Genomic DNA, 26,158 nt, shown 5'->3' with positions numbered 1-26,158 from the left:
TACAGATTCTTACGTTCTGACTTGTGACTCTTAAAGTAGCCCACCAGTTTGATGTCCTCTTCGATGTTATTAAAGCCTTTCAGTTCCCTACTATTGTCAATAATTTCCACTGGGTCCTCAAGAACCTATGAAGGAAAAAGGAGGGGCATGGAGGAGAAAGGGGGAAGACAATGGAGTTGAAGGTGACAGAGAAAAGAAGAACCCAGAGTCAGATTCTGTGTCATCTTCAAAGAAAGCAAACTGGGATTTAGAGACGTTTTTTGGTGAAATAAAACAAGCTATTAACTGGGAGATTATATCCTCACGAACATCATAGATGAATTCCACGATAGTGTCTGCTGCAAACTCGCCATCATATTCTATGACTTCATCGTCTGTGAAGATGTAGACGCTGTCGGACTCATCAAGGTCTGGGGGAAAAGAGAAGAAGCCCCAGAGCAAAGGTCACATATGCTAATTAGACAATTTGGCCTCATCCTTCCCACAATAGTTACATGTATCTTTCGTAAGAACAGGAAACACTAAAATTAAGTAGCCCACATTCAACTGAGAGCTACATTGTCACTACAGGTCAGTACAACTGATTTAGCCATTAGATCAATAGTTTGATTCTGACAAATGGCTGAGATACTGGTACTGGCTGGTCTCATTTTGCATAATGACCTAAGTTACAAGAGTCTGCAGCTGTGTTGATTTTGTTGAGTGTTTACCTAATTTCTTTGCAACGACTTTGTCGTGCTTTGCATCAATGAGGCCGACTCCAATATCCTCATCATCAAACTCATCCAGGACCTGGGCTACAAGCTGTAAAACAAAGACACTGTCATATAACCAAGGACATGATTTGTCATTTTAGTCCATAAAACATGGCCTGCATAAGTGTGAAGTAGATTTACAGTCCATATCATGCACATGTATACCTTTTTGATAAAGTTGTCTCACTTATTAGTTTCATTACCATAAAAGCCTGCTTTTCATAGCTCTGCTTGTGCACTTTCTAAATCTGTATGAAACTTGAACCTCATGACTGACAGTTGGTTCCACCAATGGCAGTGCCATCTTTACAGCCTGGTTTGAGGGTTGTCTCAGTGTGTTAGGGAGGGAAAAAGGCACACACACACACACACACACACACACACACACACACACACACACACACACACACACACACACACACACACACACACACACACACACACACACACACACACACTTTCTCAGACATCTTGAGCAGCTGCTTTTACTGGCATGAATATAGTAGTTTGACTAACCAGTGTGTCCTGCAGGTTGTTGTGCAGATAATTGTTGGCATTTCTTTGAATTTGATTGGAGTTGCAGATGGGTGGGGCACAGTGAAGCAATTCCGTTAGTGAGTTTGTAAGTTAGCAGCAGGTGAGTTAAAATACATGCAAAGCATAACTTTATATATAATGTAAGTATGCTTAAAATTATACATACATTGTATAAAGGCAAATTGAGTCTTTAAGTACAGTATTTTGGTTTTATTGTGACTTTTTTATGCATTGCATTATATTTTGTTGCAGACCCCACCCTTTTGGCATTTAAGTAGGCTAAAATAAGCTTCTAAAGGGCAAGTCATTGAAGTGAGTAAGGCTTCACACTATCCAAGCAACTGAAGGATACATTTGAAAATAAATTCTGATAAACAGATTAAGCACTGGTTATTTATACTGGTAATTTGCTAATTGTTTTCCATTTCCTGTGTAAACACTTTAATAAAACCAATAAATAAAGTGAGAGGTAAATTAGAGATAAATATGAGCATTTGCATAGATACATTGGAAGTTGTTTATCTTGATTTGAATATGTAATATAAATAAATTAGATTTCTCCCTAGTTATCATGGTGCCATCTTATTTTCTGCAGTTTTTTTATAGATACAATATGAAAAATATTTCATAGCTTCACATCTGCATGTCCTACAAATACAGGCTAATATATGCAAAGTTGTTTTTATACATTGGTGCATCTGCAGTAATGTGGCTGATATAATTTCGTCAGGAGTAACTGAACCTCCCTAACTACATGTAAAGTTAAACCAACAACCTCAATATCTGGGATGGGATTGCATAGCCTCAAACTGATCTGATCTGATGTTTTCCAACTAAACAGCATGCAAAATACACTGCAGATTTACACAATTTCATTTTTAAATACTACCATGTTGTATTGGTTCACTGAGAAGAAGAAAAAAACACTACATGACACAGGATACTTATCTGTTTTCATGGACAGTGAGCATTTAATAGTAAATGGAAACAATATTAAGCATCAACAGAAAGACCCCAGTCACAGTGTTAAACCACCTTAACAATAAGTTTTTTCATTTTCAAAAGGGAAAAAACACCTAATTATGACTTCATCACTCCCATCATCTCATATTTCATTTAACTTTAACTAACAGTGCCTCGACCTCCAAAATGTTGAGCCCTTTGCTGCTGTCTGTTACTAATAATATATTTTCATCAAATGTAAATCATAATACATTCATAAGGAGCAACACAAGCCTTCAGGGAGCTCGACCCACCACAAAAGCAGCTAGGGATAAATATAGCGCCAGAAGCCACGCCAGCCCAGGGACTATTTTGGCGAGGTGGCAGTGATGCTCAGCGCTCTGGGATCCGCTGACAAGTACAGTACTGCAAGTGTCAATCACAGTGCAGAGCTGAGCCGACACTACTGGAGCCAGAACCTCCAGAGCTGGCCTCCAGCCCTAAGACCGAGCCCTAACACTCCCATACAGAGACACCAAAGGCTGTGGTGATGATGTGATATGCTCAGGGGAGCAACGTTGCAATGTTTTCCTTTCTATAATTATCTATTACTATTATTTTCCTTCCCATTTCATTAATTGTGTTGAACTTACATGACAAGATATATCAGTAATTTGTTGTTTGATTAATTTAGTTCGTTTTTTCATGTTAATTTATGTAATTTGGTACGATCACAGCTGTGGTAGGGACTGTTGAGTGTTGAATACTTCCTTTAGTGTCCACTCACATGATGCCCAAATCTGTTTTTGAATTTGGTTGTAATTGCCAAGAGTTTTTTGTGTGCCTGTTTTGCATGTGAGTTCCAAAAATGCTTACAGCTCTCCTGAAACATAAAAAGCTTTGTTTTAAAGTTTATAAGGAAGGAGCCTTTACTGTACACTGTGTAGTAGTCATGCCAAATGCTATAAAATATAGTTGCCTCATGATCCAGTATATATTTGATAAATCAGTCATCACCCCTATTACTTTTTTATAGAACTGCAACTTTCAACAAATGCAAGTATAACTTTTCCTAGAAAATGCAGTGTATGAATATGTGACATTTGATATTCAGTGTTTTGTTTTTTTAAGTAACCTGAAAACTGACCTAGGTCAATTGTGGTTTAATGTGTTTGTGAGCTGATACTGAAAGCTTGCTCAATGGTGATGTAATGTCTCTCTGTCAGAAATGTGATAAAACTGCTGAGTATCCAGGCTGACAGGACACCTGAGACATGCTGATAGAGGTGTGTTAAGTAGCCTACATCACATACACAACACACAAACGAACGCACGCACGCACGCACGCACGCACGCACGCACGCACAACACACACACACACACACACACACACACACAAACAGCCTTTGCCGGAATAAATTATATCTCGAGTCCTCACAGCTCAGGTGGACGATATTGACAATATACAGCAGAGGCTTGTGACACATTTTTGGGACTTCAACAAGAAGCATTTCTGAATCCAGAAAAGCTATTTTCCACCCTGTAGCATCACTTTCCCATGATAACTCTGCCCATGTTCAATTCCACATTCAACACATTTCAAATTTCAAAAATATATCTTTGTTAACAATTACACTCCTTTCTTACCCATTTAAAATGAACAATAATCTATTTTCTATATGTACCTAGCCCTCTACCAGCAGTATACTGTCACACACATCTGCATGATTCATATTCTGTGCATGCAAATAAAACTAGTGCCTCCAACCAAGTAGCAACTTGGAGTTAAAGACTGTGTAATGTTTCTGTGTGCTTTGCAATATGAATCCAGCTTTCTCATCAGCAAGCTGTCCTCCTTATTAAACCCATAGTTCCCATCTCAACCCACCTCAAGGGCCAGCTCCTCAATCTCAAACTGTTTCTGGGCGACGCGGCTGGATCCGGGATGGTCATGATAGTACACCACCATAACATCGTACTTCTTCATCACAGACTTATAGTTCTTGGCGTTGAGGTCGTGGACACGGTCCTTGCCATCATACTCTGGGAAGTCTAAGGTCTCCTTGCCCAGTGATAGCCCCCCAAAGGACAGCAAGACTGCCACAAGCACCCAGGTCCACTTCATGGCTCCTCTCTAAGATAATGTAGATGTATTTACAGTTTTTTTTAAGTAAAAAAAAGGGCCGGCAAAAAAAACCAAAATGGGTAAAGGTATGGAGAACCCTTTCCAATCCGCGTCACCCAGAAGAGAGCAAGACCAACTCCTGTAACTGGCAGTGGGGCACAGGGTGTAAAAGGGGTTGGGCTAAGTTTGACATAGGTGCAAATGTATGTCTATGTGGGGTGTAACTGGGAAAGATGAGGTGGGGGTCACTGTGGTTGCTGGGGTGACAGCTTTGTATGTGTGTGTGTGTGTGTGTGTGTGTGTGTGTGTGTGTGTACAGACCTGTAAAAGTGGGTGGAGTGAGGAGATGAGGACCAACCTGCTCTCTTCCTCTCCCTATCCACTGAGAACAAGAGAAGACAGTGATGGAAGTGAAGAGAGTTGGTGCAAAAGCAAGGAATAAAGAGATGAAGAAGGATGGGATGTGTTTGTTTGTTTGTGTGTGTGTGTGTGTGTGTGTGTGTGTGTGTTTGTTGAGCCTGTCCGCTTTGCACCAACTAAAGAAACAGCGATATGATGGATTTAGAGGTGGCTACGAATATGAGGAACTCTTTTCCCATATTAAGTGTAGATGGAGGCTTGTATCCCAGCTAAAAATAATGGATGCAGGACAGGGAAGTACATATCAGGAGGGGGTGCTGGTGTCTAATTTGCGGCCGCTGGCACCAGCACAGCGCTAGAATGTGGTGCTGGGTCACTCAGGGACATGGAGAGAGGAGAGGGTGTTGCACCTGCTGAGGATTCAGTGCATAGGTGTCACTTAGCACTGACTCAAGAAGAAAGTGAAACATAGAGTTTTGAAGGGGGGGGGGCATGCATGTGGCAATTTCTTTGGGTTCTTTTTGAGCCTGATCCATCTGTACATACAGTACCTGTATTCCGTGCAATGTGTGCATGTATCCTTGGGGTGATGTGATATTACTTTACAGATTGAAAGGGAGGAGGTAAGCTATAAAGAATGACAGGCATGGTATCGTAACACTCCTTCAGACCCCCAAAACACACACATGCACACGACACACCCCTCTTTTCTGTAACAGGACATGCAGCCTACAGTACTAAAGTGGAAAGATTTTGTTTGAAGGGAGTTGTTGAAGTATGCACTGACTGTATGTGTCTCATCACATCCCAATCAGTGGTGTCACAGCAAGGCAAGGAAAGGCAAGGCAGCTTTATTTGTATAGCACATTTCAGGAACAGGGCAATTCAAAGTGCTTTACATAAAACATTAAAGAGCAGTTAGAAAACAATTAAAAAACAATAATAAACAAATTAAAAACAATAAAAGACAAGAATAAAATTGATAGAGCAGTATAAGAATAAAAGTTACAGTGCAGTATAAGAAATTAAAGTTAATAAAATATTATTATTTAAAGAAAAGCAACATCAAAAAGATAGGTCTTTAGCTTAGATTTAAAAGTACTGAGAGTTGCAGCGGACCTACAGGTTTCTGGGAGTTTGTTCCAGATATGTGGAGCATAAAAACTGAACGCTGCTTCCCCCTGTTTAGTTCTGACTCTGGGGACAACAAGTAGACCTGTCCCAGACGACCTGAGAGGTCTGGGTGGGTCATAATGTAGTAGCAGATCAGAAATGTATTTTGGCCCTAAACCGTTTAGTGATTTATAAACCAGTAAAAGTATTTTTAAATCAATTCTTTGAGGCACTGGAAGCCAGTGTAGAGACTTCAGTACTGGAGTGATGTGATCTACTTTCTTGGTTTTAGTGAGGACTCGAGCAGCAGCGTTCTGAATCAGCTGCAGCTGTCTGATTGATTTTTTAGGGAGACCTGTAAAGACACCGTTACAGTAGTCAAGTCTACTGAAGATAAAAGCATGGACAAGTTTTTCCAGATCCTGCTGAGACATAAGCCCTTTAACCCTTGATATATTTTTAAGGTGATAATAGGCAGATTTTTTAATTATGTTAATGTGGCTTTTAAAATTTAGGTCTGAGTCCATGACTACACCAAGATTTCTGGCTTTGTCTGTTGTTTTTAACATTGTCGTTTGAAGCTGAGCGCTGACTTTCAATCGTTCCTCTTTTGCTCCAAAAACGACCACCTCCGTTTTTTCTTCATTTAATTTAAGAAAGTTCTGGCACATCCAATCATTAATCTGTTCAATGCACATAATTAATTGTTGTATTGGGCTATAGTTCCCTGGCAATAAGGTTATGTAAATTTGTGTGTCATCCGCATAACTATGGTAACTTATTTTGTTGTTTTCCATAATCTGAGCCAGTGGAAGCATGTAGATGTTGAACAGAAGAGGCCCCAAAACTGAGCCTTGGGGAATTCCGCACGTCATATTTGTATGCTCAGATGTATAATTACCTATAGACACAAAGTAGTCCCTATTCTTTAAATAGGATTCAAACCACTTTAGTACTGAGCCAGAAAGACCAACCCAGTTTTCCAATCGGTCAAGCAATATGTCATGGTCTACCGTATCAAATGCTGCACTGAGATCAAGTAATACTAAGACTGAAATTTTGCCACTATCTGTGTTTAAGTGGATGTCATTAAAGACTTTAACAAGAGCCGTCTCGGTGCTGTGGTGTGCTCAAAAACCTGACTGGAATGCATCGAAACTGTTGTTTAGCGATAAGAAAAGGTTGAGTTGTTGAAAAACCACTTTTTCTATGATTTTACTTAAAAATGGAAGGTTTGATATTAGCCTATAGTTGCTCATTAGTGTCGTGTCTAGATTGTTCTTTTTTAGGAGTGGCTTGATGACTGCAGTTTTCAGGGCCTGTGGGAAGATACCTGAGAGCAGAGACGTGTTTACAATCTGTAGAAGATCAGAAGCCAAACAATTCAAAACATTTTGGAAAACACCCGTTGGTAGAATATCAAGGCAACAGGAGGAGGTTTTCCGATGTTCTATAATGTCCTCCAGGTTTTTGAGGTTGATCGTATGAAATTGTGTCATGTTGGAATTTGTTTTGCGTGCACACTGTGACAACACATATCCTGTACTTGATATGGAAGCACTGACTGTTTGTCTAATTTTCTGAATTTTGTCTGTGAAGAAGGAGGCAAAGTCATTGCAAGCCTTGGTAGACAACAGTTCAGATGCTATTGGTACTGGAGGGTTTGTTAATCTATCAACAGTAGCAAACAAAGCACGTGAATTATTATTGTTTCTGGCAATAATGTCAGAGAAAAAGGACCGCCTTGCATTCCTTAGTTCCATATTATAAATGCGAAGTCTCTTTTTATAAGTGTTATAATGAACCTGGAGATTAGATTTTCGCCAACTGCGTTCAGCTTTTCGAAACTCTATTTTTTCTGTTCTCACAACTATAACATTTCTCCATGGAGATCTTTCCTTACCAGAGACAGCTTTGACCTTAGTGGGAGCAATAGCATCAATAAGATTCGTAATTTTACAGTTGAAATTATCTACAAGCTCAGTGACTGAGGCCCCAGTGAGGGCGGGTGTAGAGGAGAAAAGCTGAATGATTGATTCACTGGTGTTTTCAGTGATATACCGTTTTCTGATTAACTTTGTTTGAACACTTTTGGGCAGAGAGACAGTGCCGTTAAAAAAAACCACAGGAATGATCAGAGAGAGCAACATCAGTCACCACAACCTTGGAAATGTTCACACCCTTGGAGATAATCAAGTCCAGAGTGTGCCCCTTATTGTGCGTGGGCTGTGTCACATGCTGAGTCAGTCCATAGCTCTCAAAAACACAACACAGTTCTTTGGTCCCTCGGTTCTGGGGGTTGTCAACATGAATGTTGAAATCACCAGCAATAATTACACGGTCAGTGTAGATTATAGACAACAGTTCAGTAAAGTCGTCAAAGAAGTTTGTACAGTATTTAGATGGCCTGTAGATATTTAGAAGTAGAGCTTGAGGGGAGGATCTTAGCTGAAGAACCACATATTCAAAAGAAGCAAAATTTCCGTAAGATATTTGCGTACATTGGAATGAGTCATTAAACAAAATGGCGACTCCACCTACTTTCTTATTCACTCTATTCTCACTCATAAAACTGAAGTTAGGGGGGGCTGACTCAAAGAGAACCGCAGCACTGTTATTGCACTGTTACAGCAGGTGTTTTAACATTGATGACGACTGAAAACACCTGCTGTAGCATCACGTACTGAGGTGAATGGACCTTTTTCACGGCAGACATTTTGACTTGTCATAGCAGGAAAAGCACAGCTGAAATTGATAACCTTAACGATGGCTCAATTTCATCAAGTGACCCAGTAAGCTATTTCAGTGAGTCAGCATGCACAATACCAGGACCTCTCCTAAGTGCAATGCAGCCATCATTAACGGTTTTGTGCTTTTCCTACTATGACATGTCTACTTTGCCTTTTGTCTCTCACTGTGGATTTACCCTTTGACAGAGCACAGATGCTCCAATAGAATTACATTCTTGTTATTATTTTATTCTTTATAAACCACATACCTACACGACAACCAATGACATTCATCTTTGTGTCCGATCTCATTCTTGTCTTGTCTTGTCACGAAAAACATTGACATAAAAAAGCAGTGAACTGGAGGATAAACTCTTGTAAGACTAGGCGAGTTGACTTACAAATCGGTATATTTTTGCAGAAGACATTTTCACAAGCCACAGTGAATAAGTCACAGGTGTAAATAATAAAATGACTTCTATATATTGTAACCAATTTGTTCCTCAAAAATCAAAATGTTCTTTAGAGGTCATGTTTGTCCTACTATAAAATAACATTTATGTGTTTGCTATCATGACTCTACACACATGTTATAATATACAGTAGGTGGAGAGTCTGTGATGGTTTGTCCAGAAGAGGGAGCTTTCATTACTTCTACTGGTCAGTAGAGGACGCTACTTAAATCTAAACCATAAATATTAATAATTAATATTAACAGTCTAGATAGATAGATTGATAGATTAATAAGTAAGATACAAATGTACATACTGTAATTACACCTATGCATAGCTCCAGATTCTACTGCTCTTCATACTATTCATCCTGTAAACTTTTTGTTACTACTCTTATAATGTTACCAAACTGTACATAGCTGTACTATACTGTACATATCTGTCTATATGGTTCATACAGAATATCCGTATTTACTCAGTTTTTTTCTTATTCTGCTAATACACTGCATATATCTATATAGATATATGCAGTGTATTAGCAGAATAAGAAACTACTATTATAATGTCACTGCTACGACATTGCACATATCTGTACATGTTGTTCATACATTGTTCATATTACATAGCCATATTTATTCTGCTCTTATAACACTGCAATATATTTCTTGTCCTGCCTATGCACCACCTGTCTATACTTTGTATATCGCATTGCACTTTTCTGCTTTTTTTTTGCACTTCTGATTCGACGCAAACTGCATTTCGTTGTCTTTGTAGTCCTACTCTGCACAATGACAATAAAGTTTAATTTAATCTAATCTAATCTAATAGATAGATAGATAGATAGATAGATAGATAGATAGATGAAAATTGAATTCTGGGGTTAAATAGGCCTACTTCACAGACTCACGTTTTTATTTGTGTAATTGAAAATTTGTAAGTGTTTGGGGTATTTTATAGGCCTACGTGTAGCCTATGCACTTTATTGTTTTTAAGCATATTGTATTTAAGCTTATCTTTAATACATGCATAGGCATAATTTACAGGGGGGATAATCAAATACTGGCCTGTGCAACCGCCACCAAATATCTAATAATAATTTCCTTCACATAATTAAAGACATTTGCACCATAAATTGATGCAGAAAAGGCACAAATTGCTGCAGAAAAATTCACCAGAATGCAGCAAATGAAGTGTTTGATTTGCTCAAAATTAATGAATTAATTTGCATGGCATGGCATGCAGCAATGTTACATTGAAGTGACATTTATATATCTCATTATCACAGTTGTAGCTAAGCATATCTGTCAGCTTGAACAATGTCCATAAATCTTTACTTCCGGCTTTGCTTCCGTCTATGTTGGTCAAAGGCATAGGTCAAAGGGTGGCGTGAACAGAGGGGGGCGGGGTTATATTCTTGCTTCCCTGTGGGCTGTGCTAAAAGCAACAACCTTTCATAACATGTAGGAACAACACACCTCACAGACTGTATTCATTTTACGGATGAGTGAAATGTAAATTGTTACCTTCAGGAGTTGCCGATGGTCGAAACAAACTGCAGTGTGACCTGGGTTTCAGTTGGTACATAACGTTAACGTTACATTAAACGGAGTTTAAGGTAAGACTTTATGTCTAACGTTAATGACTGACGTTAGCTGACGTTAGCTATCGTCAAGTGACGCTAACGTTACATTGTTTATAAGTACGTTACTGCTATCTCCTCTGACGTTACTTAATCATTATACTGGACCAGATACAAGACGAATCTTTCGGCGCATGTTTCATTTCCTCTGGCCGGAACTACCATTGTTGTCGTTAAAAATATTTGCGAGATAAAACAATGCTGCATTCAAGTCATGCGGTACTAGTTGTAACGTTAGCTAGTTACTGCTGAAATATAGCTACCTCACACTAATATCAATTATTCAAGCTGTAGGCTACACAGCCTGTCAGATAATATAGGAAAAGTAGTACAGTGCAGATAAACTCAAAACTGCCAGTTATTACAGTTTCAGCTCGAATTACAATAACAATCGTTCAGTTTTATCAACTCATAATAACCATTCTCCTATATCCAATATTACTTTGAATGTTGTTTTTTTTACAGATGGCTGCAGCTCTGTCTAACAGAGCAATAGGAGCCATTGTAGGATCAGCAGTTGCAGATGCAGCAGGTATTGATGGTATAAGTCTGTAGAGTTGTATCTTATGTAGCTAGTCAATAAAATTAATTTCCTTGTCCTGCCCCCTGTTTTAATACTCTTAAAGTTTATTTTTTCATCAAAGTATCACCATCTTAACACCAGTAGGCACTTTTCTGCTGAGTTTCTAACTTTTTTGCTATCATGAGTCTTTACCCTTAAAGACAACACCAGTTGTTTTGCATGTTGTAGCACCTTTCCTAGTATCAGCCAGCCATTTGATTTCAAGGAATGTCTGGTTCTGAATGAAATTGACCTGCTGACTCATCGTCCTCAACAGCGCAGCCCCTCCACTGGGTGTACGATCGGCAGAAGCTACAGGGGATTCTGGCTCAGGATCCGAACCCTGAGTTCCGCCCTGAGTCGGCCAACCCTTTCTACAGGAGGCAGACGGGCCAGCAGAGCTGCTACGGAGACCAGGCCTTTGTCCTGCTGGAGTCCTTGTCCGAATGTGGAGGTAGGCTTGCTTCTTCATCTTATCGACCCACCAGACTCCCTCACGGTCACTTCAAACTTTTACATCTGTTGAAACAGTGTAATTTAAGAATCAAAATAAAACCTCAAAAAAGTGGTTGTTGACAGTAGGTTCTGTTATTATATGTGCACTTCCCATCATTGTTGACACTATACTTACACCTGTGACACTCCACATTGGTTCTGGACATGTAGCATACCTCTCGTCACCACAGCTGAATTATGCCAACATTAGATCCTCACTCTAGAAAATAGTTAAAGTATATACCATGATGGTTTATATCTAATTGACCCCTTTCTTCACCAATGTCAAGGTCCCGATCCTGGTTTTGCAATATTACGACTGTGTGAGTTTTGTATTTGCCCTTGTCTAAGTTGTGTAACCTATATGGCCAGGTCTAAATGTTGACGATCTGAAGCAGCGCACACTAAAATTCTTTGGGCCTGGATCAGAGTATGACACACCTGTCAATGATCCTTACAGAGAGAGAGGAGGTAGGACAACTATCCAGTAGAAGTTGACAAGTCTTTTATGTAGTTGCAGAAGAATGAATTCAACTCTATTCACTTAGTAAGGTGGGAATACTGATGATGTTGTGTTTGTTGTGTATACCAGGGCCAAAACCTCAGCTGCCCATTGAGGGACCATGGAGACATGCAAGTTTAAAGAGCTTCCTGAAGAATGTGGATGCAGGCAAAGAGGAGACTGGTAAATCTGCAGTAATTGCATTACAATAACCAAGACCTAACTAAGAGAAACCGCTCTAACTATTACTATACTATTACTACTGTAATTTTCCACAGGCTGTGAGAGCGACTGTCAGATTGATGGAATAGCCAAACTGGCTCCTATAGTGGCTTTTTATGCAGGAAAGCCTGACATGCTGGAAAAGGTTGAGCAGGCAGTCCGTGTCACCCAGAACAATGATGCATGTGTGGCAGACACTCTAGCAGCTGCAAGGTCAGTATGTTTTCCATAGTCATCAGTTTGCTTTAACTTTACTGTTTTCACTCTCTGTTACTGATGAAAATACTGTGCATTTTCTAAATGTGGAATCTGAAACAAATAATGCATGACAAAACATTATGATTTATGACACAACAAGTGCAAAGACATTTTACCTGGTAATCCGTACTGACACAATACACCAGTGACACACTCAATGCTGTGAAAAGAGGTTGCTTACTTTATTACAGCGGACCAAATACAGACAAACACAAGACCTCATCTGTGATGGTGGAATAAACACTGTTGAAGGAGGGCAACATAGTATTCAAATGTTCTTGTCATCTCTGTACTTAAAATCTTGTGACAGACGGGTATAATTTCAGTGTCTCCATTTATTTCCTGTAACCGCTATGATGTCCGCTATCAAGATAAAGTCAAAAACAACCCTAAAATAATTTAGAAAGTATATGCATTAAATATATTTAATTTTGAAATATAATAGCAACATATGAAGATCTCCACTGACAGGGTTGAATTCCAGATATGTCATACATTTGGAAATTTCATCATCCACATAGAAAAACTGCAGTGGAGTAGCATTTACATTTGGAAGACCCATCATCACTTGGTTTTAATCCTCAAAATAAACTCTTTAAATGTAAATGTCGCGTAACTATTTAATGAAATGCAAGGTGAACATAAAATGATTAACACAGTATGTGAAATGGAAAGTTGCATGTACATTTCCTAATGGAGGTTGTAATTTGAACCATTTAAGTAAAAATGAACTGAAAAACTTCAAACATCAAAGTTGGAAAGAAACGCAGCAGGAATCCTCCAACTTGAGCATGTACATTTTAGATGTGCAGAAGCAGATACAATAGTTAAACTAATTCACTCTGTTTATTTAAAAAAACAAAAAACTATAGTGACCTAAAACTAAGTGCAGATAGGGGCCAAACTAAAATTGAAATATATATTGAATTATTCATTGATCTATTTCCCAGGTTTCTTGAGCATTTCATCCTGAATGGTCCTGATCCAAAAGCCTTGGACTCGGTGCTCGATCAGCTCAGTGACCCGAACAGAAAGCAGCCCCAGGAACTGGACAAAGCAGTTATTGGTATGTGAGGCATGCAGCATTGTTACTTCACTACACCAAAGTCATGGGACTAAGTCATGAGATTAAAGGGTTTACGCTTTCTCATTTTGTGCAATTTAATATACTGAGTAGTAACGATGTTGGTAATAATTTGACTTTAACTTTACCATGGTCTGTTACTACATTCCTCAATCTAAAGATACAATAACATGCAAAAGTGTATGTTTTATGTATCTTTAAATGTTTTACATTTGGCAATTGTTATTGTATTTGAGTGACTCTGAGTTTACCTTCTTCTCTGATTGATTCCAGGGCACATTCATCAGGTGAAGGAGACTCTTTCAAAAACTCCTCAGGAGCTAATCCCCACTGTGTTTCCAAACACATGAGGTATCCTCACAAAGCAAAGTACTACCTGTAACTCACACAGCTGTCATTAACTGTACTAGACAAATATTGAGACAACCAGTTGCAATGCCTTCGTGTCATTCCCATCTGGTGCTGATGTTCATTCAGGTTTGCCAGGTGCATTCCAAGCAGCGCTGCATGGAGTCCTGACAGCCAAGCACTATGAGCAGGCTGTCAGAGATACAATTAGCTGTGGGGGTTGCACCTGTAGCAGAGGGTCCTTCATTGGAGCCTGTCTTGGGGCTCAGGTATGACTGTGTGCTAATCTTAACTCCATTATATATAATATTATGCCAGTATTGTATGCCTGATAATTTATAAAAATGTGCTATTTGAATTCTCACAGATTGGACTTGAGGGAATTCCAGCTTCGTGGATATCCAAAACCTTGCATTATGACTCAGTGTTGAAGCATGCCAAGAAGATAACCAAACACCACCAATAGTATTCTTTTTCTGGAAGTGTTTACAATCTGAGGTGGCAAAGAACAAAATGAAAAACTGTTGTGCTTTCACAGGACACTGTATGAAGGTTCTTGCCTAAACTGTTGGACGGCAGGAGCCTGATGTTTGTGTCTCTGGTAAAGTTAAACATGTTGGTTCAGATGTTCATAACTGAGTTTTTCTGCAATAAAGTAATTTGGAAAAAAAATATATGTAATGTTGAGAATCTTTTGTTCAACCTGTGCCAATCAATGATGGCAAAGCTCATCATCATGAACATGGTAAACTAATAATAAAGCACAAACATGTTTTTATTCAAATATATTATTAATATGGTCAGTCCCTGAGTCAGTATGACAAGTGAGGAATGGACTGTTTGACTTATCTGTACTGCCATAGCTGTACTGATATTTTATATTAACTCCTGTGTTAGTTGGGATAGAGTTAAGTACAATTATTTATACTTTTGCAAAGAGGTCACCAGTATTCGTATTTTTAAGTATTTTGGCTTTTTCAATTGGGGTTCTCAAATATGTTTCCATTATTATCCAATCATGTTATTCCCCGGTTTTATTCAAGTCGGTGTTCCAATTAAATCAAACATGGTAAACAAATGCAATTGTAATCCTGTAAAACCTGTTTGTTTGGATCATTACAATCACCAAAAAAAAAAAGATTGTCCCACTGCAGCCACCGTACGTGTGTCTGACGACAGAGTTGGTTAGCACCGCACTTAGGAGTCAAACATGGCCGGTAGGGGAGGAAAACAGAGTCGTTCGGGCTCTGGGCTATCAGGGAGAAAATGTGCAGATGAGCAGGAAGAAGAGGAGCAGCCGCTGCAGGCTGTTTTAGTCGCTGACAGCTTCAACCGGAGGTTTTTCCCGGTGACTAAAGACCACCCAAGGGTATGCAGCGAGCTAAGCTAACGGGAGCGCTAATGGCTAGCTAACCAGTGTCCATGCTGTAAACAGTGACAGGGCTGCTCTTACACCGGTGAAACCATTATAAGAAAGCTAAAACACGTAACTTTAAAGCTATTGTTTGAGCTGTTGTGTTGTTTCTGTGTAATAGTGCTTGGGTAGCGTTACTTGTTTTCAGTTTCCACCGTGACGCTTTACAGTTAACGTTACTTCACTCATGACATCTGTCACATTTTCGATGATGACAGGCTTTGCTGCCGCTGGGTAACGTTGCCATGATCGATTACACCCTGGAGTTCCTCACTTCCACTGGGGTGCAGGAAACATTTGTCTTCTGCTGCTGGATGGCCAGTGAAATCAAGGAACACTTGCTGTAAGTTTCACTAATTCTCTCTGTGTGTGTGTGTGTGTGTGTGTGTGTGTGTGTGTGTGTGTGTGTGTGTGTGTGTATTGTGCAAATTGGTCTCAATGAAAGATGTTGACCTGTCCCTGTGTCTGACAGTAAATCAAAGTGGTGTCGACCCACCTCTCCAAACACACTCCACATCATCACTTCAGAGATGTACCGCTCCCTAGGGGATGTGCTCAGGGATGTTGACGCAAAGTCCCTTTTGCGCTCCGACTTTGTGTTGGTCTACGGAGATGTCGTATCGAATATTGACATCAGTCAGGCATTGCAGGAGCACAGGTGAGAGAAATATAGTCCCAACAAAATTACAGTATAAGGTATCCTTTGACTGTGTTGATCTAATACGGCTCTATATGTGTACTTTTGTTCATGCACAGGCATCGTCGCAAGATGGAGAAGAACATCTCGGTGATGACTATGATCTTCAAGGAATCATCGCCAGGTCACAGATCCCGCTGTGAGGAAGATGATGTCATAGTCGCTATGGACAGCAAGAGCCAGCGGATTTTACACTATCAGAAGACACAGGGGCTGAAGAGGCTACAGTTCCCCATGGTAGGACTTTCACATTTTTATCATATCTTTAACTTCCTTGGGCTTTGGATTGATTATTAACAGTCGTTCCTGTTTGTTTTGCAGAACATTTTTCACAGTGCAAGTGATGAGTTTGAAATCAGACACGACCTCCTGGACTGTCACATCAGTATCTGCTCCCCACAGGTTAGTTTCCAGATAGAGACAGGAGCTATTGAACTCCCTATTAGTGATTGTGGTAACACAAGTTTTCTCATCATTCATTTTTCAGGTTGCTGAGCTCTTCACTGACAATTTTGACTACCAGACTAGGAATGACTTTGTCAGAGGGATGTTGGTCAATGAAGAGGTATTGCGCAGCCATATTAAAATTTTATAGAAGTTTTCATCATGTTATGCTACTGATTCGGTGCATCATTTATTGAATTTCTGTTAAGATTCTGGGCAACCAGATACACATGCATGTCACCAAGGATGGCTACGGGGTCCGGGTGTCCAACCTTCTCATGTACGACTCTGTGTCGTCGGACCTCGTGCGCCGATGGGTGTACCCGCTCACTCCAGAGGCTAACTTCATTGACCAGAAGGGACGAAGCTGCACGTATTCTCGCCACAACGTCTACCGAGGGTCTGGAGTCAGCTTGGGCCACGGCAGCCAGATGGTGGAGAACGTTCTCATCGGCTGTGACACTAGCATCGGTGCTAACTGTTACATTTTTAACAGTGTCATCGGTAACAATTGCACCATAGGTGAGCTCTCTGACCAGCAGCATTTGTTTGTGTTTGAAAGTAGGATATATCTAAGTATGTTATAAAAGTAGTGTTAACGGTCGCCGTTTTTTTTTCACCAACAGGTGACAATGTAACCCTAGACCATGCCTACATCTGGAATAATGTTCACATTGACAGCAACGCAGTGATCAGCCAGTCTCTGGTCTGCGACAAGGTTGAGGTCAAAGAGGGCGTGAAGCTAAACAAACGGTGTGTCCTGGCGTATAACGTAAGCAATGCATGTATTCTTTATTGTAATTAGCTAAAAGCTGATAGATCAAATTAGTGAGTTTGGAGAGCTGCTGTTCGTGTTAAAGACCAGATTATCTCGACCTCCTCGCTTAATTTGCTGGAAACTGTTTTGCAGGTGGCGATTGGACCAAACATCTCTCTACCTGAAGGCACCGTGGTGTCCATGCACCTTCCAGAGGAGGAGGAGGAGGAGGATGATGACGAATTCCTGAGTGACGATGCCCAGGTTGGTCACAGCAAAGACAAACCCAAACTGAAAGGTGTGTATTGTGCGTACTGACATATACTGTACATGAAGTAAACAAAATGCTTACATGTTTGTGGTAAAGAGCCTTGTGTTCATCTGTCCTCCAGTGTTTAACCCAGCAGAGGTTGGCACAGAGGGAAAAGGCTACATCTGGAAGACTAGCAGTCTGGATGACACAGAGGATGAAGAGTTGTTGCACTGTCTCTGGGGTAGGATAGCAGCGTGGCTGGCTTATTGAGGTCATCATAGTAAAACTGCCATTTCCCATAATGCTATAGTCCATGTTCCAGCAGCCTGGCTTTTGTCTCTTGTGCGACAGGTTTGGTGTTGAACCCTGACCCTGAGAGTGAAAGTGAGGACAGTGAGCCCGATGATCCTGATGACCCAGTGATCCCCTCCCCCGAGATGGATGATGTCACAGGTGAGCGTTTCACCTGTCTGCCCCCAACTGGCCAAAGAGATAAAATACCAACCACAAGACCATATAACCGCATATATCTGTTTAAAATCTTCTCTTTACACTTAGATCAGGGTTGTCAAACTCATTTCCCCAGAGGGCCACACTGGAAAAAGAGAATCACACCAAGGGCCTGTAGAGTTTATTGACGTGCTTTGTTACTGCGTGTCACTTTTTTTTTTATATATATATATATATATATATGTTTCGGTAGCTTTTTTCCTCATTTTTGTTGATTTAGTTCTGACTTTTTTGTGGCTTTCTAAGACATTTGTCACCTTTTTTGTAAATTATTTTGCTTTTTCCGACATTTTTGCATTTTTTTTAACAACAACCTGTTTCTCAGCCTGAATATGAAAACTCTCTCTCTGCTTCTGGGGGAATTTCTGAATCTCAAATTCTGCAAATCTGCCATGTTCTACTTTGAATGTCAGGATATTGCAGTTAGAAAAACACTGTCCTGTGTTTTTGGTTTGGCTCACAACTAGGTGGGCCAAAATTTAGGGGAACCCAAATTGATATACGGGTCGGATCTAAATCTGCAAGGGGCTGGATTTTTTTTTTTTTTTTTTTTTTTAATGCATGAGGACTTAAGCCTCCCTGTTATGTCTTTGGGTTGAGAGATCCTCCTTTCTGACTCTTGTTCTTTGGTCTGTTCATGCGTAGTCTTCCAGATGGAGGTGCTGGGGACTCTGCAGAGAGGTTTGGAGGAAAACATCAGCTGTGACAATCTTGTACTTGAGATCAACTCTCTCAAGTGAGTAGGAACTTAAAATTGCCCACAGTTCTATTGCTCTCTTTCAAAGTGATTCTTTTTTCACATTCAGTTTTGACATGCACTTTCCCTTCAGGTACGCCTACAACATCACTCTGAAGGAGGTGATGCAGATCTTAACGAGAGTGGTGCTGGAGTATCCTTTCAAGCAGCAGGGCCCACAGCTTACCCCATCACAATACGTTACTCTGCTCGAACCGGTAAATATGTGTTGTTGTTTTTTTTTTTAACAACACGTTCATGTAAGTGTAGAAACAATAGAATTAAAGATTTTACTTTTGTCTTTGTTCTCTTCTCAGTTATTAAAGAAATGGGCGCCGGTGTTTAAGAACTATGTGAAGAGAGCACAGGACCATCTAGACTGTCTGTCTGCCTTTGAGGAACACTTCCTGGAGCAGAAGAGTCACTGGGCTGCTATGTTCAAGGTCAGGGCCAGTTGACATTTCCATGTACACTCAGTAAACTCCAATACAGGTTGAACACGGGTTAACAAGAAAAGATGTTAAGTCATCGAACATCAGGGACCATGTAATCCTGCAGGTTACTCTGCGTTCATCCTGGACTATACCTGGTGCTGAAGATGTTGTGTTTTTGTTTTTTGTTTTTTTCCATCCAGGTCCTGATGAGCATGTACCAGCTGGAGATCCTGGAGGAGGAGATGATACTGCGTTGGTTCTCCCAGGGAGCCACCACCGACATGAGCAAGCAGCTACGCAAGAACCAGGGGGTAGGTACAGGCTGAGCTGGGTCACATAGGACAATAGTTATGACATCATTTCACAATTATCCTGTAACTGGTTGAAGTTTGAAGTATGATGTGATGAGATGATGTGTTACCAGCTGGTGCCAGCACAACAGATGTAAAACAGTATGGAGAGCTACAACTTGGTGTAAAATACCAGATTGTTGGGCTTATTGTTCCTTTCTTTGAACGCTCAGAGGAAAGCGCATTGCTTGGCACGTTTTATTTATGTAGCACCTTTCATCGAGGCTATTCATTCTTTAGATGTTTTTTACATTTTAAAATGCATTCAAGACAATGTAGATGAAGATAGAATTTAGCAGAATCAAATTAATAGAGAGGGACAACAATATTAGACACTACTGTTTAACCACTATGACTTGATATTAATATAAACTTTGTATGGAGGACCAGACTTGCAAGGGAAAAAGGAAAAACATCAGTTAAATAAATGAAAGAGAAATAAAGACATCAATCACATAGGTGGGTTTTTCAAATGATTATTTCTTTTTTCTACAAATTAATATATAAAATCTAAATATTAAAGGGAATAACATAACACTGTAATAAAACAGTGATTGGTATGACCTATAATCTTGTTTTGCAAAGAGGAGAATGTTCACTCATCTGACCTGTCCATCAACAGCGGGCCTGCTGTGTATTTGACAAAATCCACGACGCCCTCATCATTTACATATAAATTACATCACAACCCAATTTACAATGAAGACCTTTTTCAAATTACTTTAATGTATTTGTATCGTTTTTGGTAGCAATTGTGATGGAGTTTCAGAATGCTGGATTTCTCACACAACCCTGTCCCTTATATTTTTTCTTCAACAGCTTCAAAAGTTCATCCAATGGTTGGAGGAGGCTGAGGAGTTTTCAGAGGAGGAAGGAAAATAATGAGAACTTCAAAAAGGACAAAGACGAAAAACTTGAAAATTATTGTGTGAATAAAGGGATTCAGGCTGTTGGTTTTACCTTTCACAATAGATTTCTGCCACTTATATCCATCAAAATCTCTTCTGTACAGTTCAAGCTCATATTCATTTCATCACATAGTGCCACGTCATGTAGGGGCTGTGTTATGAACGTCAATATCCAAATAAAGAAGAAAGACCCTCGGACTTCTTGAAAATCTCTCACCTTTCTGTCAACAACACAAAATGTCTCAATATTAAACCGTTGCTTTAAGGTTTTAAAAAGTGATTTATTAAATACAAAGACATTGTATCACTTTGAAAAAAATAAGATTGTGTACAGTGTTTAGTGTTAATTTTTTTTGTCTACATACTGAACAGTGAATGCAGGTCATAAAACAATACAGTAAAAACAATTAACTAGGAGGTAGAAGATTATTCTGCTAAATAGATTCTGTACAAATCTCTTTAAGATTGGATTTTAATTCCATCCTGTTGGACATGACCAGAAAGTTGGACTGGCGGTGACAAGATATCACAAATTTCTTTGATCAGGTTCACAGTTAAAATCGTGAAAGTAAAAGATTGTGAAAATAAATGATAACAAAACATAACCCATTTAAACTGACTGATATGATCTAAAATACAAATAAAAAAAAAAAAAAACATTTTCATTACAAAAATAAAATGTTCCCTTTACAAAGTAGCTTTGAATTTCCAAAATCCTGCATTGAATGCCTGCTCCTCAGGTGTTTTATCAATTGCAATGCTTATACTAATTATGGCCCAATGACTGCTAAATAAATTAGAGATACTGTAGCTTAGAGGCAACATCAGGTTTCAAGCTCATTTGTACTTGTCTTTATCTTGTACCAAGGCCCCAGTCACCTACAGCACAAACTCTTTTAGGCCTACAGACCTAATTATTGTCTTCATCAGACTGAGGTCTAGGACGGACGGACACACACACAGACACACACACACACACACACAGTGATTAAACATCTTTTGTTTGAGTGGTCCATTCAGTAAGAAACAATTCAATTAAATATTTAACAATAACAGAGAACACAACAGTTTAGAAAATACATAATTGACTTGGGTTTTGTCTAATTGCAAACTAAAATTGTTTTTGCTACCTTTTCTTTTTTGTAAAGTTTTTGTTTGTTTTCGTATTTTCTAATTTGTTATCGTCTTTCTAAAATGTTGTGCTTTGTCTAATGTCTCATCCAATATTGTTGTGCCCCTCACAGCTTTATAACCTTGCAATATGGCAAGTGACAAATTATGTTAGCATCAGGATAGTGCCATGGAATCTAAAGTAAAACACCGGCAGCAGTAATGGGGCGCCCAAAAAACTGTGACACAGCTTTTTTAAGGCCGTTAACCCTGCAGTAGCCACGTCTCCAAGCCTACTTTGACCTGTCATCCTGTTTTCCCACCAAGCAGTAAATGGCCTTGGCTAGAAGCGAAGCCCCTGTGATGCCAGTAACAGCAGTCAGCGTCTTCCACATGCTGGCTGATCTCTCGTGCCTGTCCATGAAGCTCCTGTAGTCAGTGGGCACCAGGATGAACTTGCGGCCGTCCTGCGGGGCCTGCAGCCTCATCACCTGGCCCCCCTCCAGCACCACCTCACCGAAACCAGTCAGGGTGCTCCCCACACGCAGCAGCTCCTCACTCTCCTCCATCGCCACTGGTTTCTCCCCGCTGAGGCCATGCATCACCAAGTTCCCCAAGCCCTCTTCAGCACGTCTTACTTTGAAATAAACCCTATCCAGGTAGCACCCCGAGGCCTCCAGAGGGTTTTGAATCTTCACATACAAGTCAGTGATGTAGGCTCCAGGGCTGACCAGACTGAAAGGCACAGAGTTGTTGGTTTCTTTTCTGTTCATTGTCCGAGAATTCCTGCAAAAGTAATCAAAAGGTTGTTACGAGGCTAGTTGCTTGATAAAAAGACACTTGGTTTTATTTTGTAGAAAAAAAAATTGTACCATGTCTTGGTGATGGAGTTCCAGTATTTCCTGTGCTCCTCAACTGCGATCTTCTGAATCACACCAAAGCATCGTGGGACAAACTGGCTGGCCAGAGGCTCCCCATCCGCCTGGACCAGACCTTCAAACAGATATGAAGGAAACTATCAAATATCTGGGATTGATCCCATACGAAACTGCATTTACTCAAATGTTCATTGTAGTTTGTACCTTCTACAGCAACATACTGAAGTCGCTTGTGGGGAGATGCTCTTAGTACTCGGACCAAATGTTGATCTGGCTTGAAAATGGGTATTTCCTAAAATGAAGAAGAAGAAAAAAGCTTTAAGATTGGCATTTTAAAAAGGTATACGTGCAATTTAGTGTCCCAAGTTCCCCATACAATGTCCTTAATTAATTATGAACCTGCTAAACCACCTGTGCTACCCTAACACTACCCCTAAGCTGTCTCAAATAAGACCCTCATCATTTGGGACACTCAGTTTTTATATTTATTTTAAATCATTACAAGACCAGAGATGTGTTAATACTCAAACAATGATGTACAGTACTTGCCTTCAGCTTTTCCAATTCTTTTTTCTTTTCTTGGTATAGATGATAGAAAAGGCCAGAGAAGGCAAAGCTGGACCCGACACCAACCAAAACCAGCGGGTTTACAGGGAAATCACCCATATCTGTAATAAGGAAGGTGTAGTAAGGTCAACATAAGTCAAAGTAAACTACTCTAGGCCTAACGTTAATAATCAGTGCAGAAGTACGTCGGTTGCTGGGAAGAAAAATTACAGATAAAGACCAGAAAAGTGGAATAAAACGTACCTGCTAAACTAGCAGGTAAAACTCGGACACACCTGCAGTTTGGTCACGAAATCGAAAACAAAAGCTGTCATAGACAGGTTCTGGTTGAGTTTAATTTCCTGCTTCGTCAACGTTGCGTCATGTTTCATCAGCCAATAGGAAATAAGCAACGTTTTGCTTATGATATTTTTGACCACTAGGTGGCAGCAGTGTTCTGGTTGAAACCATAGTTTATTCTGCCATTGACTCGTTTGGTGTTTGGTGGATTGGATGATTCTGCCTACAGCCGTTGGATCGTAGAGTCAAAGTGTGGAGAAGACGCGGAGAACGATATGCTGATTGCTGCACCGATAGAGTAGGCTAACACCTTTTGGTGGAGGCAGTGTGATGGTGTGGGGCAGCATCTCCCTCACTGGAAAAAACGAATCTTGTCATCATTGGAGGCAATCTCAGTGCAGAGAGATATAGAGATGAGATTCTGCAACTAGTGGCCATCCCATATCTCCACAGTCTGGGACCGAACTCTATCCTCCAAGATGACAACGCTGGCCCCCACAGGGCGGGGTTTATTAGAGACTACCTCCAGAATGTGGGAGTGGAGAGGATGGAATGGCCTGCCAGCAGTGCTGACCTCAACCCCACTGAACACTTGTGGGATCAGCTTAGGCGTGGTGTTCGTGCCAGAGTGACCAACACAACCACGTTGGCTGACTTGCGACAAATGCTGGTTGAAGAATGAGATGCCATCCCACAGCAGTGTGTGACCAGCATGAGGAGGAGGTGCCAGGCTGCTGTGGCTGTGTATGGTTCTTCCACACGCTACAGAGCCTTCTGTTTATGAAATGAATAAATTGTTAAATTGCCAATATGTCTTGTTTCTTCAAACTTCAATCATCCAATCCACCAAATGAGTCAATGGCAGAATAAGCTGTTTGGCATTTGCAGAGAAGATTTGTCAAATTTTTCATGGGCGCAACCCTGCTGCTTATCCCACAAATACATGTTCCTTACAAATGAGGCTCCATTTGAAAGGGAACTAAACAGGCTTTCCAACGGTATAAGATTTATTGCCAAAAAGCATTGTTACCACAGAGAAATAATCTACCAAACACAAATGTCCTTACTTTTTGTGCTAAGTTTATTATACTTTTCTTGCACACTTTAATTGACACTGTTCAGTTTAACATTCAGTTAGCTAGCAATGTGTTAAAACATGTAGTCCTTTGGGCTTCAGTAGGCTACCTGAACTCTGTTTGTTATTAAGCCCACACTCACTCAGTGGTGGAAGATACATTTCGGAAGATATGTTCTTGAGCAAAAGTAGCAATGCCACGCTATAAAAATACTGTAAAATACTTACAAGTAAAAGCTCATAATTAAGATTTTAACTTTTACACACACATACACACACACACACACACACACACACACACACACACACACACACACACACACACACACACACACACACACACACACACACACACACACACACACACACAGTAAAAGTACAACAGTATTGGCAACAAATGCACTTAAAGTACAGAAGTGAAAGTACTCATTATGCAGAATGAGTACTAATGTCTTTGATGTATTTACATATCATTGTCACTTAATTAATTGTTGTGATTGGGTGATGTGGCACTAAATTTACAACTTTGTGGGGGTAAATCTGCACCTGATATTTCCACACAAAATGACAAAATTGCTACATTTCAAGCACTTTCACCTGTTCTGATTATGTTCTAAGAAATAAGCACCAATAATGATCAACAATCTTGTTTCTATTTTTTTTTTACCTTGAATTTCCTTGTTTTCTCACAAAAAAATTAAAATGATCATATGATCATAAATGTGATGTCACAGGGGTAAATGGCAAATATGAACCATAAATGAAGTATACATTGGTAATTGAGCTAAAGTAAACATCTGTTATTAGCAGATTGTTAGCATTTTTACATACATTGTTATGGCTGTATTGATTTAAAAGCCTAATAATGTGGTGGGGACCATTGGCTGTGTAACAAAAATATGAACACCACACAAGGGTTAAAGAACTGTATGGGCTGACTGTAAAATAAGTGGGGCCCACTCACCAGCCCATATCCAACATGTATGGGCCCCACATGGGTGTGTTGATAGGGTAGTAGCTGTCCAAAATTTAGTGGAGTAGATATAAAGTATCTAAAATACCTCTAAAATGTATTTAAGGATATTATGTGGATAACTGCAGTTTGTAGGACAAGAACTCCTGGTTGTCACAAGATGATTACTGTAGTAGGAAATAAGAGTATTTCCATGTTATGTTGCTATATATTACATTACATTTTAGAGGAAAATATTGTACTTTTTACTTCACTACATTTATTTGACACATCAGTTACTAGTTATTTTGCTAATTAAAGGCTCTGCAAACAGGTGTTTTCATTTGGCTAATTAGACTTCTAGTCAGGTGTTAGGTGGGTGGAGCTATGCTGGAAGTTATGTGATGTCACCAAACTCTAAACACTAATGTGTCAACAGTTGTCCGGCCCGGCAGGTACAATGAAATCAACGCAAGGTTGAGAGAGATGTCAATCAAGCACAATGTGTAAGCTACCCACACAGTCCTGAGAAGACTCTGCATATTGAATATTTTTAAGGCCCGAGCGCCAACAGCGGCGAAGGCCTGTTGGCGAAACTGAAGGAATTATTTTCCCGGCCTTTTTGAGGGGCTTAACATATTCAAAAACTCACTAAAATTGGCGGTGGCATC

At 39.9% G+C, this 26,158-nt stretch overlaps 4 protein-coding genes across 5 annotated transcripts in view; 2 read left to right on the top strand and 2 right to left on the bottom strand.

The window, feature by feature from the left end:
• casq1a (calsequestrin 1a) overlaps nucleotides 1-4,546 on the bottom strand; it is an 8,194-nt gene extending 3,648 nt beyond the window's left edge. Inside the window, exons 1-4 of the mRNA XM_028593616.1 lie at nucleotides 4,123-4,546; nucleotides 711-804; nucleotides 310-410; nucleotides 14-125 (exon numbers count right to left, since the gene is read on the bottom strand). Coding sequence (XP_028449417.1) covers nucleotides 14-125; nucleotides 310-410; nucleotides 711-804; nucleotides 4,123-4,359 — 544 coding nt within the window. The 5' untranslated portion in view covers nucleotides 4,360-4,546. The remainder of the gene's footprint in view (nucleotides 1-13; nucleotides 126-309; nucleotides 411-710; nucleotides 805-4,122) is intronic.
• A 5,861-nt stretch (nucleotides 4,547-10,407) lies between these two features.
• Nucleotides 10,408-14,799, top strand: LOC114565368 (crystallin J1A-like). The gene is made up of 10 exons (XM_028593372.1): nucleotides 10,408-10,628; nucleotides 11,118-11,184; nucleotides 11,492-11,668; nucleotides 12,082-12,180; nucleotides 12,302-12,394; nucleotides 12,490-12,646; nucleotides 13,642-13,757; nucleotides 14,049-14,126; nucleotides 14,253-14,392; nucleotides 14,491-14,799. Exons 2-10 carry the CDS (start codon nucleotides 11,118-11,120, stop codon nucleotides 14,587-14,589), a joined length of 1,026 nt encoding a protein of 341 aa, XP_028449173.1. The 5' UTR covers nucleotides 10,408-10,628; the 3' UTR covers nucleotides 14,590-14,799.
• A 458-nt stretch (nucleotides 14,800-15,257) lies between these two features.
• Nucleotides 15,258-20,824, top strand: eif2b5 (eukaryotic translation initiation factor 2B, subunit 5 epsilon). The gene is made up of 16 exons (XM_028593948.1): nucleotides 15,258-15,492; nucleotides 15,756-15,880; nucleotides 16,010-16,195; nucleotides 16,294-16,471; nucleotides 16,556-16,636; nucleotides 16,722-16,799; nucleotides 16,888-17,200; nucleotides 17,305-17,450; nucleotides 17,589-17,733; nucleotides 17,828-17,929; nucleotides 18,040-18,141; nucleotides 18,844-18,934; nucleotides 19,029-19,152; nucleotides 19,252-19,377; nucleotides 19,569-19,679; nucleotides 20,538-20,824. Exons 1-16 carry the CDS (start codon nucleotides 15,334-15,336, stop codon nucleotides 20,598-20,600), a joined length of 2,130 nt encoding a protein of 709 aa, XP_028449749.1. The 5' UTR covers nucleotides 15,258-15,333; the 3' UTR covers nucleotides 20,601-20,824.
• A 62-nt stretch (nucleotides 20,825-20,886) lies between these two features.
• On the bottom strand, nucleotides 20,887-23,541 carry mul3 (mitochondrial E3 ubiquitin protein ligase 3). 2 transcript variants are annotated; one of them, XM_028593950.1, is made up of 5 exons: nucleotides 23,457-23,541; nucleotides 23,164-23,282; nucleotides 22,819-22,906; nucleotides 22,609-22,729; nucleotides 20,887-22,522 (listed from the first exon to the last, which is right to left on the bottom strand). In XM_028593950.1, the coding sequence occupies exons 2-5, from the start codon at nucleotides 23,278-23,280 to the stop codon at nucleotides 22,030-22,032; spliced, it is 819 nt and encodes a 272-aa protein (XP_028449751.1). In that variant the 5' UTR covers nucleotides 23,281-23,282; nucleotides 23,457-23,541; the 3' UTR covers nucleotides 20,887-22,029. The 2 variants fall into 2 exon arrangements, with proteins under 2 accessions (XP_028449751.1, XP_028449750.1); XM_028593949.1 differs by having other exon boundaries at nucleotides 23,425-23,530.
• Between the last annotated feature and the right edge of the window lie 2,617 nt (nucleotides 23,542-26,158).

This window comes from Perca flavescens, chromosome 12 (assembly GCF_004354835.1).
Source record: "Perca flavescens isolate YP-PL-M2 chromosome 12, PFLA_1.0, whole genome shotgun sequence".
Lineage (NCBI taxonomy): Eukaryota > Metazoa > Chordata > Actinopteri > Perciformes > Percidae > Perca > Perca flavescens.
Note: the sequence above shows the minus strand (reverse complement) of the source record. Positions and strands in the feature narration are given on the sequence as shown.

Bases quoted from the DNA above. Each gene is read 5' to 3' on its own strand.
- mul3 (XM_028593950.1), bottom strand. From the start codon at position 23,280: ATGGGTGATTTCCCTGTAAACCCGCTGGTTTTGGTTGGTGTCGGGTCC. The intron at 22,730-22,818 runs GTACAAACTACA...ATCTGTTTGAAG, and splicing joins TCAGTATGTTGCTGTAGAAG to GTCTGGTCCAGGCGGATGGG. The intron at 22,523-22,608 runs GTACAATTTTTT...TTACTTTTGCAG, and splicing joins AACTCCATCACCAAGACATG to GAATTCTCGGACAATGAACA.
- eif2b5 (XM_028593948.1), top strand. From the start codon at position 15,334: ATGGCCGGTAGGGGAGGAAAACAGAGTCGTTCGGGCTCTGGGCTATCA. The intron at 16,637-16,721 runs GTTAGTTTCCAG...TTCATTTTTCAG, and splicing joins TCAGTATCTGCTCCCCACAG to GTTGCTGAGCTCTTCACTGA. The intron at 17,201-17,304 runs GTGAGCTCTCTG...TTTCACCAACAG, and splicing joins CGGTAACAATTGCACCATAG to GTGACAATGTAACCCTAGAC.